General features: G+C 60.3%; 1 protein-coding gene across 5 annotated transcripts in view; it reads right to left on the bottom strand.

The window, feature by feature from the left end:
* Window positions 1-12,253, bottom strand: part of CAMSAP2 (calmodulin regulated spectrin associated protein family member 2) — a 35,441-nt gene extending 23,188 nt beyond the window's left edge. For 3 of the 5 annotated variants that reach the window (XM_059677317.1, XM_059677314.1, XM_059677313.1), the window contains exons 1-2: window positions 11,548-12,253; window positions 1,582-1,841 (exon numbers count right to left, since the gene is read on the bottom strand). In XM_059677317.1, the coding sequence (XP_059533300.1) occupies window positions 1,582-1,841; window positions 11,548-11,686 (399 nt within the window). In that variant the 5' untranslated portion in view covers window positions 11,687-12,253. The remainder of the gene's footprint in view (window positions 1-1,581; window positions 1,842-11,547) is intronic. The other 2 variants (XM_059677316.1, XM_059677315.1) reach the window with 1 other exon arrangement.
* Between the last annotated feature and the right edge of the window lie 6 nt (window positions 12,254-12,259).

The raw sequence follows: 12,259 nt of genomic DNA on the forward strand, positions 1-12,259 counted from the left end.
GACAAGAACTGACAGCACAGGATTAAAGCACAAGGCAGCACACGTGAGCCTGCGAAGGGCTGCGGGCAGGGTCAGCCGTGGGCGGAGGTGCGAGCCGAGGCTCAGGCCTGCACGTCACCGGTACATCCCTGCCGCGTCCCTGCGACCAGAGTGAGATGCGCCCCCAGCCGTCAGCAGGGTCAGCGCGAGAAACGGCAGCCCTGCGTCAGCATCTCCACACCCACACCCACACTCACACACCAACACACACTCACCCCTCCACACACCAATACACACCCACTCACACACTCCCCCCACACACTGACACACCCACACTCCCCCCCCCACACACACACTCACACATACTCCCACACCCACACTCACCCACCCCACACACACTCTGACACACACACATTCAAACTCACACACTGACACACATACACTCACAGTCACACACACACACACACACTGCGCTAGGAAAGAACGTGGAAAATACAGGTGCTTCACCTGCTTGAGCGATAACGGTTACGTTGCCATCGGTGTGCGTGGGCAGCGGCTCAGCAGACACGGACCCCCAGCCGTGGGGACCTGGGACCGTGCACTCAGCCTGCAGACCGCGGACACGCACAGTGGGGGCAGCAGCTGGGCAGGGACCCTCCAGAGGGGACGTCAGAGGGGAACTGCTCCCCGTGCTGCAAGCTGCTCGCAGGTGACGTGCCCACAGAGCAGGCCCCAAAACTCAGTGAGCACGGGATCCTGAAGCCACCACGGACCTGAAACCCTTCCCCACCGTCCTGACAACTCAGCTGCCCACCTGTAAGCAAATGACAGCTAACTCTTACATTACCTCCTTCCTTAAAAGTAATACAATGGGTTTTTAAAAAAAGAAAAAGGCAGAAAGCAAAGTAGGCCACAACCTCATTTAGTGCCAGACGGTGAACTGATTTGGCCCATCCTACTTCAAGATCTTAATTTCTTGCTTTTTTCTTTAACTACATACATTCCTTCCTCTGTCTTCCTACACATACATCTCCCCTGCCTCCGAGCATGGCCGCCTCATGGAGGAGCGAGACTTCATCAGACGTGTGGCCGTTTTCCTTCCAACACCATTTCCATGACGCCCAGCATTCTGTGAACCAAGCTACAGGGGCAGCAGCCCGGCCGGCTGTAGCTGAGCGGTGGACCCAGGAACAGGAGGTCAGGGTTCGAGTCCCGGTCAGGGCACAGGCCCGGGTTGCAGGCTCGATCCCCAGTAGGGGGCGTGCAGGAGGCAGCCGATCCATGATTCTCTCTCAGCACTGATGTTTCTCTCTCTCCCTCTCCCTTCCTCTGAAATCAATGAAAATATCTATTAAAGGGGAGAGCAGACGGTGACCTGAACACGGCCTTGTCTCCAGGGACTGCGAGGCCCTGCCTGCTTGGCCCAGGCCAGCTCAGCGTCCTTCGCCGCGTGTTTCCACAGAAGAACTCACGCTTAGTAACTACACTGACACGTGTGACAGGCAGAGACGCGCCAGGAGGTCACTCAGGCAGGCGCGCACACGGGCACTGACACACATTCACACGCGAGCCCCCCTCGGCCCCGGCCCCGCGGCGGCTCACCATCTGGATGGGCTTCCTCTGCAGGTCCCGCTCGGTCACCAGCCGCTCCTGGTCGGTGACGTAGAGCCCCTTCTGCGCCAAGGCCTGCACCACGGCGTCGTGGCCCACCAGCGGCTTGGCGGCGTCGCTCTTCAGGATGAGGCTGCCGGCCCGGCAGTACAGCTCGGCCGACAGCAGCAGGTGCACGACGGGTGGCTTGATGTGCTCCTGGTCGTACTGGTCGGTGTAGAACGGCTCTCGGAGCTCCTCTGGCACATTTTCTAGGCAGGAGCAGAGGGACGCGCTTACAGGGTTTCCGTAAAGAAACACAATGTGCCCAGTCATGACGACTGTGCCATCGACACTGAGATTCCTCCTAAAATGACAGTGGCCATTCCTAAACTGAGCAGACCTGGAGAGCACCTGAAATGGAGAGAGATCTGCCGCAGACACCATTCCAAGTGCGTCTTAAAGGAGACCACGGCGCCAGCAGGGGAAGGCTCTGGTCTAGTGGCTCCAGGGAAAGTCTCCCACACGCACACGCAAATACAGTGAGCCACATGCACATACACACTGAGTCACACACACACGCACATACACAGGGAGCCACACACACACGCACACGCACACACACAGGGAGCCAGATGCACATACACACTGAGTCACACACACATGCAAATACAGTGAGCCACATGCACATACACACGGAGCCACACACACACACACACACACACACACACACGGAGCCAGATGCACATACACACTGAGTCACACACACACGCAAATACAGTGAGCCACATGCACATACACACTGAGTCACACACACACGCACGCACACAGGGAGCCACACACACACGCACACACACAGGGAGTCACACACACAGTGAACCACATGCATGCGCACATACAGTGAGCCAGAAGACTGCACAGGACTTCAGTGACTTCCCTCCCATGTACGCAGTCAACCGGGAGATGCAGGCACAGCTCACTCAGAAGGCTTAGGCCTCCCTGAGAAGCCTCAAACCCCTGCACAGCTCACCTGGGAATCTCCACCTTCCCACGGCCATGCCCATCCTACCCACTGACCCACTCAGCGGGCACAGAGGGCAGCTTACACACCACACAGCCAGGACACACTGTTTCCTTGCCGTCTCTACTCTGTCGCTGCTTCCCCCCTCTCCTAACTGGGCTCCATGCTTTATAGCAAGGCCAGGACGAGAGCCAGGGCTGTCCCCACAGGGACAGGCGGGCATCCGGGCTCCAGGTCACCGCCCGCCCTCTCCAGGAGAGTGAGGGTCCTGAACGGGCAGCTCGAACGTCCGATCAGTGACGCACAGAACGAATCGAGGCCTTTCCATGACAGCTGACGAGGGACCGTGAGTGTCGAAGGAGAGAGCCACACAGTGAGTGATGCTCGGGCAGTCCCCTGGGAGTCAGGCCTGGCAGCGGGGAGATCAGAGCTGCAGCTCACACCGGTGAGGAAGCGAAGGGAGAGGCAGTGAGCAGGGGGGTGGCAGCGCGCACGCCCGCGTGGAAATATCCACCGCGCAGCTGGGGACCATACAGGACTCTGGAAGGAGGTCAAGAGTAGCTGGAGCAATCTGGGATCTGGGGGAGATCTAAAAATATCCTCCCATTTAATAATTGAAAGCACTCTCCTCCCCACAGCTGCACTAACCAGCGGCGAGCCGGCTGCCGGGCAGGGCACACAGCTCGCTGGGAACCACAGAAGGCGTGTGCACGTGGGGACTCGCCTAACCCAGCACCCCAGGAGCTGAGGGACCCCCTAACCCAGCACCCCAGGAGCTGAGGGACCCCCTAACCCAGCACCCGAGGAGCTGAGGGACCCCCTAAAAGACTGCTCGTTATCAGGGTCACAAACTTCCCCCTCACCCGTCACCCCTGTGTATCCTCCCAGTTAGTGGCTGCTTTCCCATCCTGTGCCCACACCTGACCATTTCTGAGGGCCCGTCTACCAATCCCACTCCCATCCCAGGTACAAGGTGAGCTTCAAACCTCCCACAGCCAGGGGAGCCAAGGGCCCACAGCATAAAAACGGCAGAAAGAGACCTTTCCACCCCAAAGAACAGGTCCCTTTACATATATACACTTTTTTTTTTTTTTTTACTGATCTCAGAGAGGAAGGGAGAGGGAGAGAGACATCCATGATGAGAGAGAATCACTCATCAGCTGCCTCCTGCACCCCCACCCTGGGGATGGAGCCTGCAACCCGGCACGTGCCCTGACTGGGAACTGAACTGTGACCTCCTGGTTCAGAGGTCGATGCTCAACCACTGAGCCACCCGGCCGGGCCCAAACAGGTCACTTTAAAACCAGGTCTTCACGAACTATATGCTTCAGAGGCAACTTGGGAAAGGTCTCATTTCTACCAACAGTGCAGGCTCCGTTTCTTAAGAACAGTTTGGACTTGTGTCACATTTTGAAACCCATGAACCGAAACGGCACGTTAGGAGATAAACAGGCGTCAGCGATAAGAGGTTTCGCCCTCTCCCCAGCGTGCGGCCCAGATAAGAGGGACTCCGGGAGAGGCTGCCAGGGGCGCGGGCGGGTTTTTCTTGTGCACCAGCCTCAGCACAACCCCCCCCCCCCCCGACGGGGTCATCACACTTCCCGGATCTGAGCTTGGAAGCCGCCGTCACCTGAAAGGCCTGAGGGACGGGGACGGGGAGTGCTGCTCAAGGAGGCGATTGCCATCGTTTCCCATGAAGCTGGCGAGCTGCCCGCTGCCTCCATGTGCCAGGGCACGCGAGGTTCCTCTGAGAAGTGAAGGCTTCCTGGCCACTCACCTCGGCCGCAGGATCACCTTCAAAGCCACACCTCAGGCCTCTTCACCCACATTCCCTGCCATGGAGGTGGCACCAGCAGTGGGAATGATGGGGGCACTGGACTTAAAGAGATGAGTCCTGACTTAGCCCATGTGGCTCAGTGGATAGAGCGTCGGCCTGCGGACTGGAGGGTCCCAGGTTCGATTCCAGTCAAGCGCACGTGCCCAGGTTGTGGGCTTGATCCCCAGTAGGGGGCGTGCAGGAGGCAGCTGATCCATGATTCTCTCTCATCATTGATGCTTTTTCTCTCTCCCCCTCCCTCTCTGAAATCAATTAAAAAACAAAAAAAGATGAGTCTTTGTTCACCCACGTCCTTGGTAGGGGGTCTGAGTCCCCAGGTCCACAGATGTGCCTGCGACCCTCCTCGACTCCAGCGCCCTCCCCCTGCCCTGGGCCCGACGCCGCACATTCTGCTGCTACAGCGCCAGCTCTCCCCTCCGCCCCTTCAGCCCTCCTCCTCCTCCAACTTGCACGCGGGGCTCTTTCCACTCAGACTCATGAGCGTCACCTCCTCAGGGCACGGCCCTGACCCTGACCCTCGGGGTTCACTCATTCCCTACAGGACAGTCACTCCCGACAACACTGAGGGGCCAAGGACAGCAGACGTCTCTGTCCAGTGTCCTGGCGCCACAGCGGCCCCCGGACAGTCACACAGGGCGGCGTCTTCAGAGCAGATGCCAGGGAAGAGTTCGCTCCCTCCTTCCCCATCACATGCGGGCGGGCGAGGTGCTGGGCCGCATTCCTCAGCTCACAGTCCGCCCTCTCTCGTGACACTCCTCCCGCTCTCATCTCCTCACGGGGTGGCACAGGGAGCCTCAACTCCACCCGGGAGCCGGCTTCTCCCTGACAGGGGTCACACACATGAAGGGGGCGTGAGTGACCTGGGGAGGCCGGCAATGGGAGTGTGGGCATGAGCCCGGGTCTCCTCTCTGACGTAGCTACGGGCTGTGTGTGCACCACGTGGGTCTCCTCGCTGCCTGCCATGGGCGCCGCGCCTCTGAGCTGCTTTCTGAGACCCTGCCCGCCAGAAGGAGGCCGCGCCCCGAGAAAGGCTGCTCCAGGGCTGGAGGGGGAACCGTGCAAGATGAGCTAAGAATCTGTGCGAGCACGCGCGCGTGTTTAAGAGTGTGAGCATGTGTGCGCGTGAGAGAGCGTGTGAGTGTGTGAGAGCATGAGAGCGTGTGTGTGTGTGCGCATGTGTAAGAGTGTGAGCATGTGTGCGCGTGAGAGAGCATGTGTGTAAGTGTGTGAGAGCATGAGAGCGTGTGTGCATGTGTAAGAGTGTGAGCATGCGCGTGAGAGAGCATGTGTGTAAGTGTGTGAGTGTGAGTGTGTGTTTGTGTGAGCGCGTGGGGGGAAGGGGAAACGAGAGAGAATAAAAGACACGGAGCAGAATGCTACCAATCGGTCACCCTGGGTCTGGGGCACTCAGGAGTTCCCTGGATTATGTTAGGTTTTGAAATTATTCTGGAAAAAAAGTTGCAAAACCTTGAGATGCCCCAAATCAATCTTTCCTCCCAAACGTGAGCATCTTCCAGGGTCCCCTCCATCCAGGAGCCACTAGCTGCCCAGTCGGAACCTCGGGGTCATCCCCAGCCCCGTCCCTCTCTCCACCCCCAAATCACACCCATCACCAAATCCAGTCCCAACCCACCCTTCTATGGCCGGAGCCCCGTGCCACCAGCCCCGGCAGTCAGCGCTGGTCACAGGCCAGGCACTTACCCCGACACCTGTCTCCTCCACCCGTCCACCCTCGTCCCTGCTCCAGCCAACCACTCTCTCCCACAGCCAGGCCTGCTTATCCCCAGAGCAAGCTGGTCACGTCTACGCCAGCAACGAGCCGGGTTTTCAAAGACCTCTGACCTCTCTGAGGGTTAAGCCCTCCCTGTGACCTGCAGGGAGGCCTGCCCTGCCCCTGCCCAGCTCCTGTGGCCACACTCCCTTCCCTGCAGAGCTGTCTGCCTCTGCCATTCCAGCCGCTCTGCCCTGAACGCCCTTCTCTCTGTTCCTCACTCTCTCACAAAATACTAGTACGTGCTCAGTGAACTAGTCATTCTAGTTTTAAATCCATTGTTCCTTAAGCTGGCCCTTCAAACAGCTCTGTTCCACTCTACCTTTCCAGCTGGGTCTCCCACCTCCTCCAACCCGCTGGGCACACCACCTCCCCCAGCCCGCTGGGCACGCCACCTCCCCCAGCCCGCTGGGCACACCACCTCCCCCAACCCGCTGGGCACGCCACCTCCCCCAACCCGCTGGGCTGAGCTGCGTCACTGACACGGCCCGGGTCTCAGCCTCCGGCCACGCACACCAGCTCCTCCACCTGCAGTGCCTGCCCTCCCTCCAGGGCCCAGTGTGACTGCCCTCCCTCCAGGGCCCGGTGGCCCGCCACCTCCCCTCCTTAGGCGTTTCCGGAGCTCCACGCAGTTACACGGTCACCGTATCTCCCTGCTGGAGCTCCAACTGGAGGGGACAGGCCCGGTTAAACCGCGCCTGCGCTGTAAGACCTCCTCCCGGGGCCTCAGCATCCCCCCTGTAATTCTCTCCACACTCAACGGCTCTCCCTCGGCCTCCTTTTCCTCAGGCTCCCCCAAAAGCTTTCGAAGGGCTCACTGCCCTCGATCCTGCCTGAAATGTCTTCTCGCCCCTGTGATCTCATCTACTTCCAAGTTCAATTACACTTTCTACACGGCCTCCTTTCTCCATCGTCCCCACACCCACACCTGCAGCTAGCGGCATCACAGCCTTCTTGGAGATTTGGCCAACGCACCAAGTTCAACGTTTCCTCAAACAAAGGTGGCGTGCCTTCCACTCCGCTGCTCTCTCCCCCTTGGCCAATGGCATCGCGACTCACCCTCCCAGTCACTGACTCTCAAAGCTCAGGTGACCTCATCCTCCCTAAAACCTCAGGTGGCCGCATGCTCTTACAGACTGCCTTTCATTCAAACCCTCCCCAGGCACCCCAAGTCCAGTCATTCAGAATGCTGGGATCCCCCCTACTACCTAGCGCCTCTTGGGCAGCGGTCAAGAGGGCAGAGTACACTCCGGAAGGGGGTGGTGCGGATGAGCTCCTACCCCCCGGGCCTCGGGCTCCCCCGTGTAACTGGAATGACTAACAGTTTCCAGCTCTTGACCAGCCTCCTGTCATCCTCATGTCCTGGGGTTAAAGTGAGATAAGACATGGAAGTGCCTGACGCCGTAGGTGTAAGTTCTCAGTAGCTGTGAGCAGCCCGGGCGGCGTGCTCAGTGGTTAGCGTCGACCTGTGAACCAGGAGGTCACGGTGGGATTGCTGATCAGGGCACACGCCCAAGTTGTGGGCTGTCTCCAGTAGGGGGCGTGCAGGAGGCAGCTGATCCATGATTCTCATCATTGATGTTTCTCTCTCTCCCCTTCCCTTTCCCTTCCTCTGTGAGCAGGTGTCCCCTCTGTCCCAACCCACTTCGAGCTCCTGGGAATGGCCTGCTGGCTCCTGCGGCACGTCCCACACAAGCCCCTGCTGTGCGCCCTCCTGAGGGCAGCGCACCCTGGCCCCCTGGCCCGCCGTCACCCCCGGCGTGAGCACCACCGAGCTGCACTCCAGCATGTGCTGGGACAAACACACAGAGCGTCAGGCGTGTTTGTAAGAGCAAGTGATTTGATGCTGTACTCCACTGAATGGCCCGGAAGGGAGATACCACTGGACAGAGTTGACATGATACAGTGACATGAGGAAGTGCACGCTAAGATCTCCACACGCAAGAATTCGGTGAGGAAGCGAGTCATTCAGACGCTCGCGCCCACCACTTCCTCCAAAGGACTGAGGGAGCGGGACCTTCAGGGCGACTGGGTGACATCCTGGCCGCGCGGGCAGGCTGCCCTCCCGCTCCTGCCCTGCTCAGTCATCAGAGTATCTGTTACTGGTTACAACGCACCCAAACAAGCCGAATCCTGACTTGATCAGAACCGGGTCTGCATTCTTCCACAAAAGGAACGGCCGACATCCAGACTCTTCAGACCATTTCAGTGAAAAGAGAAGGAGACGATTCAAAGCTTCTGACACCGGACTTCAGAGGAGGTGAGCCTCCACCTGTCTGCTTTCTAGGTGTGATGCGCTCATGCTTTATTTATTCATTTACGGCTCAAACACTTCATTCCATGCCCACAGTGACTTCTAGCTATCACTTTAAGTGACTTTTCAACATCTGGTTCTAACATTGGCTACTCTTGACTATGTCAAAAGTTAGACAGCTTATCATGGGAAACGACAAAATCCATGCCCGAAGACCCTATACCACATCGCTACAGAAGTGATTTTACTAATCAGAGCAAAGTCGGGCTGATTTTCGAATGATTAACTGACTACTATGAGGCAAAACCTTTGAAACATGAAGTCTGTTAGCATTCGCTGCATAAGTGTCTGCAGCAAATGAAGCATAGTGACATCAGGAGAAAGAAAACGTTCCCCTTTTCCTGTTCACACCGTATGCATTTATGCTTTGAAAGAGCACCGGCTAAGAAATAAAATGTGCCGGCACAGCAGGGCTGCTAACGCATTCACCTTTTGTTTCTAAGTCGCTCTGAGGTCCTGAAGCTGGGTTTTCCTGGGTTTTTAGACATTCCAACGGTTGCCCAGGCAAATGTTACCAAGTACCAACAATACCCACTGAAACCATCTGACAGTTAGTTTAGACAGGCCCACTCTTCAAAGGAAAAAGGGAGCCGGTTACGGAGCGCTGGATGCACACTTTACAGCCGCCGATGAGATGACTCCGCAGATGCGGGAAGGGGCAGGGCTCTGAGCGCAGAAAGCCCTGAGCTCGCAGAACCCACCACTGGCCAGATGTGTCAGCTCCCTCATCTGCTAACCGGGAGCAGCCGCAGGGAGGGCTGCTGTGGGAAGAAGCGAAGCCACGTGCTTAGAGGGCTGGGGATCCCGGCATGCCCAGTCCCCAGCATCGCCAAACCCGGGGAGCCGGTCAGATCCCGACTTGTCCCCGCCCTCGGGAAAGCGTGACAGGAGCGGGAAGGCTGTGAGCTCTCTCTGTGAGTGGCGAGGGTTTTTTAGAAGGGAGGACCCAGCACCGGCATCACCAAGGGGCCGGGAGCCCCGAACCCCAAATGGGCACCTCGGTGCACAGCCTGGAGCCCAGGCCCCGGCCCAGCAGGGCTGCCACTCACATGCGATTCCTTTCACTTCCTTTCTTCCGGAAGCGAGCTTGCTACATGTCCCTCCTGGGCCCAGGAGCTAGTGGACATGCCTGACAGACAGCCAGCCTGACAGACAGACAGGAGGCGGGTTCCGGTCAGGAGCCTCGGTGACCCCGGGCCACTTGCTGGCTGACATCTGGGCTAGAGTGTCCTGGGTTCCGGGAGAAGGCGCGGCTGGTGCACACAGGTCCTCCTGCACCTTCTCCACGGACTCGGCCTCATTTCTGCTCCACGTGGGCTCCCGCTCGTGGGCTGAAACACATCCCCGCTCCTCGCTGCTGGGGGCCGAGGTGCCGGAAAATAGGAACACCCCAGCAAAGCTCTGCGCCCCTCCTGCGTGTGACCGGACCCTCGGTTCCAGAGAAACCCTGGACATGCAGGCTCTTTCAAAAACGACTTTTTAAAAAATCACGTCTCCGCCTGATGCCCGCTTTTTAAAACACCTGACATCTTCTCCTCCTTCGGTACCAAAGCCCGAGGATGCAAACGCAAAGAAAGCCGCCACACGCACATATGTGAAATCGTGCAGAATGTGACCGCTCCTGCGAAAGGGATTCAGACAGTTTCCCAAACACCGAGACTCCTTCCCACGTTAAGGAAAACGAGCATTCGGGAGAATATCAGCTGGGCGCAGCTGAGCGATAGGAGTGAGTCAAATCCTGACCCACCTCCTGCCACAGCTCTAAAGGGGGGCGTAAGCCATCCCCCACCCCACCTCCCCAAACTATATATATATATATATATTTTTTAAACTGATTCCAGAGAGGAAGGGAGAAGGAGGGAGAAAGAGAGAGAAACCTCAGTGATGAGAGCGAATCCCGGATCCACTGCCTCCTGCGCGCCCCACACCAGGGATCAGCATGTGCCCTGCTGGGGAACCGAACCCAACCCTGACCTCCTGGTTCCCAGGTGGCCGTGCAACCCCTCGATCCCCAAACGACCCTTCACACCTGGAGACAAGCGTGTAAACCCTAAGACGCTTTCCCAGCCAATGCATCACATGCCCCAAAGGGATGAACGGGGGGGGGGGGTGGCCAGAAACCTTACACAACGGCCCCTAAAAGCCGCCGGACGAGAAAAGGGCGCAGCTTCCGAGGCAAAGCTCCGATTTTCCCAGCGACCGGGCGCCGCGCGGGCTCCCGGGGCCGCCGCCGCCGAGTCCCGGCGGGAGGCCCTTTCCTGTTATTCTGCAAAAGCCTGGGTCCGCGGGAGCGCGTCAGCAGCCGTGGCCTGGCAAGCCCTCTCCCGCTTGAAAAAGACAAATAAAAAACACCCCACGGCGGCGAGTGCTTCTTTCCCCTCCACGGAAGAAGCCAACATCCGTTTTGGGGAGAAAAGGAAAAAGGAAAGAAAGAAAAAAAAAAGGACTATGTCTCCCTGGCAAATACGAAATGGAAACACTGCCCCGGGGCTCAATCACGGCGGCGCTCCGGGCGCCCGCAACCCCGGCGAGCGGAGGACGAGCCAATCCCGGCGCCTTTCGACCCGGTCGGCCGGCCGGGCGGGCGCCTGACATGCGGGAGCCCGGACGGCACCTCGTCCCAAGTGTCAAAATCAAGGCAGAGCTACGCCCCCCGCCCCCCCAAACCCCCCACCCCCCCACCCCGTCCTCCAGCCACACAGACACCAGCTCAGATCGGCCGGCGGAGCGGGCACAATTATGGGGGTTGCGGGGGGGGAGGGGGGTGCATCGCAAGGAGGGGAGCAAACGGCATCGATGAAAACCAGAGGTCGCAACCCGTCCAAATTGCCCCCAAAACAAACCCGTCCGCGATCCAATCCCAGGAGCCCGGCCGGACCCCCCCGCCTCCCCCGGCCCCGTCCCCGCCCCGACCCCGGGCTCCGGCCCCAACCCGCCGCCAGGGTCCCTCCTGCCTTCCCTCCCGGCGCCCGCGGGCGGGAGGCCGGGCGCGGGGCGCGGGGAGGGGGGCGCGGGGCGGGGGCGCCGCCGCCTACCTGTCCCGAAGGCCTTGGCCACCAGCCAGGCCAGGTTGCAGGCGATCTTGGCGCGGGCGAAGTCGTAGTGGTCGAAGGGCTTGATGGCGGGGACAATGAACGTCCTCCGCAGCTCGCGCGGCTCCGCGGCGTCCCCCATGGTCGCGGGGTGCTGGGCGCCCGGCGCGGGCGCTCACATGGCGCGCGGACGGCGGGGCGGCTCGGGGTCCGCGCGCGGGGAGCCCCCGCCTCCGGCCGCCGCCGCCGCCGGGCCCGGGACCGGCCGCCGCCCCCGCCGCCCGCCCGCGAGCGCGCGTGAGCGACGCCGCTCCCCTTTGTCTGCGCTCGGCCGCCCGGCGGGGGCGGCGGCTGCAGCGCGGGGCGGCCGGGGGCTCAGCGCCGGCGCCGGGGCCCGAGGCCCGCCATGGCGAGGCTGCGCTCCCTCCGTCAGGCCGCGGGCGCAGGGGCGCGGGCGGGGGCGGCCGGCGGCACGACGCTCAGGAAACGTCAAAATCACGGCGGCCGGCCCTCCTCCGCGCCCCCCGCCGCCGCCCCGCGTCCGCCGCCCGGGAGACGCCGCCGCCGGCTCTCAGCTCCCGCCTTATCGGTGACGCCCTCAGGGCTTTCCCCCTTCACGCCCGGTTCCTTCGCGCCCCCGCGGCCGCCGCCGCCGCCGCCACCGCTGCGGTTTTCCGGCTGCGGCACTGGACCGAGGGAGCAGCTGCGGGCACTG

Source organism: Myotis daubentonii, chromosome 20, assembly GCF_963259705.1.
Source record: "Myotis daubentonii chromosome 20, mMyoDau2.1, whole genome shotgun sequence".
Classification (NCBI taxonomy): Eukaryota; Metazoa; Chordata; class Mammalia; order Chiroptera; family Vespertilionidae; genus Myotis; species Myotis daubentonii.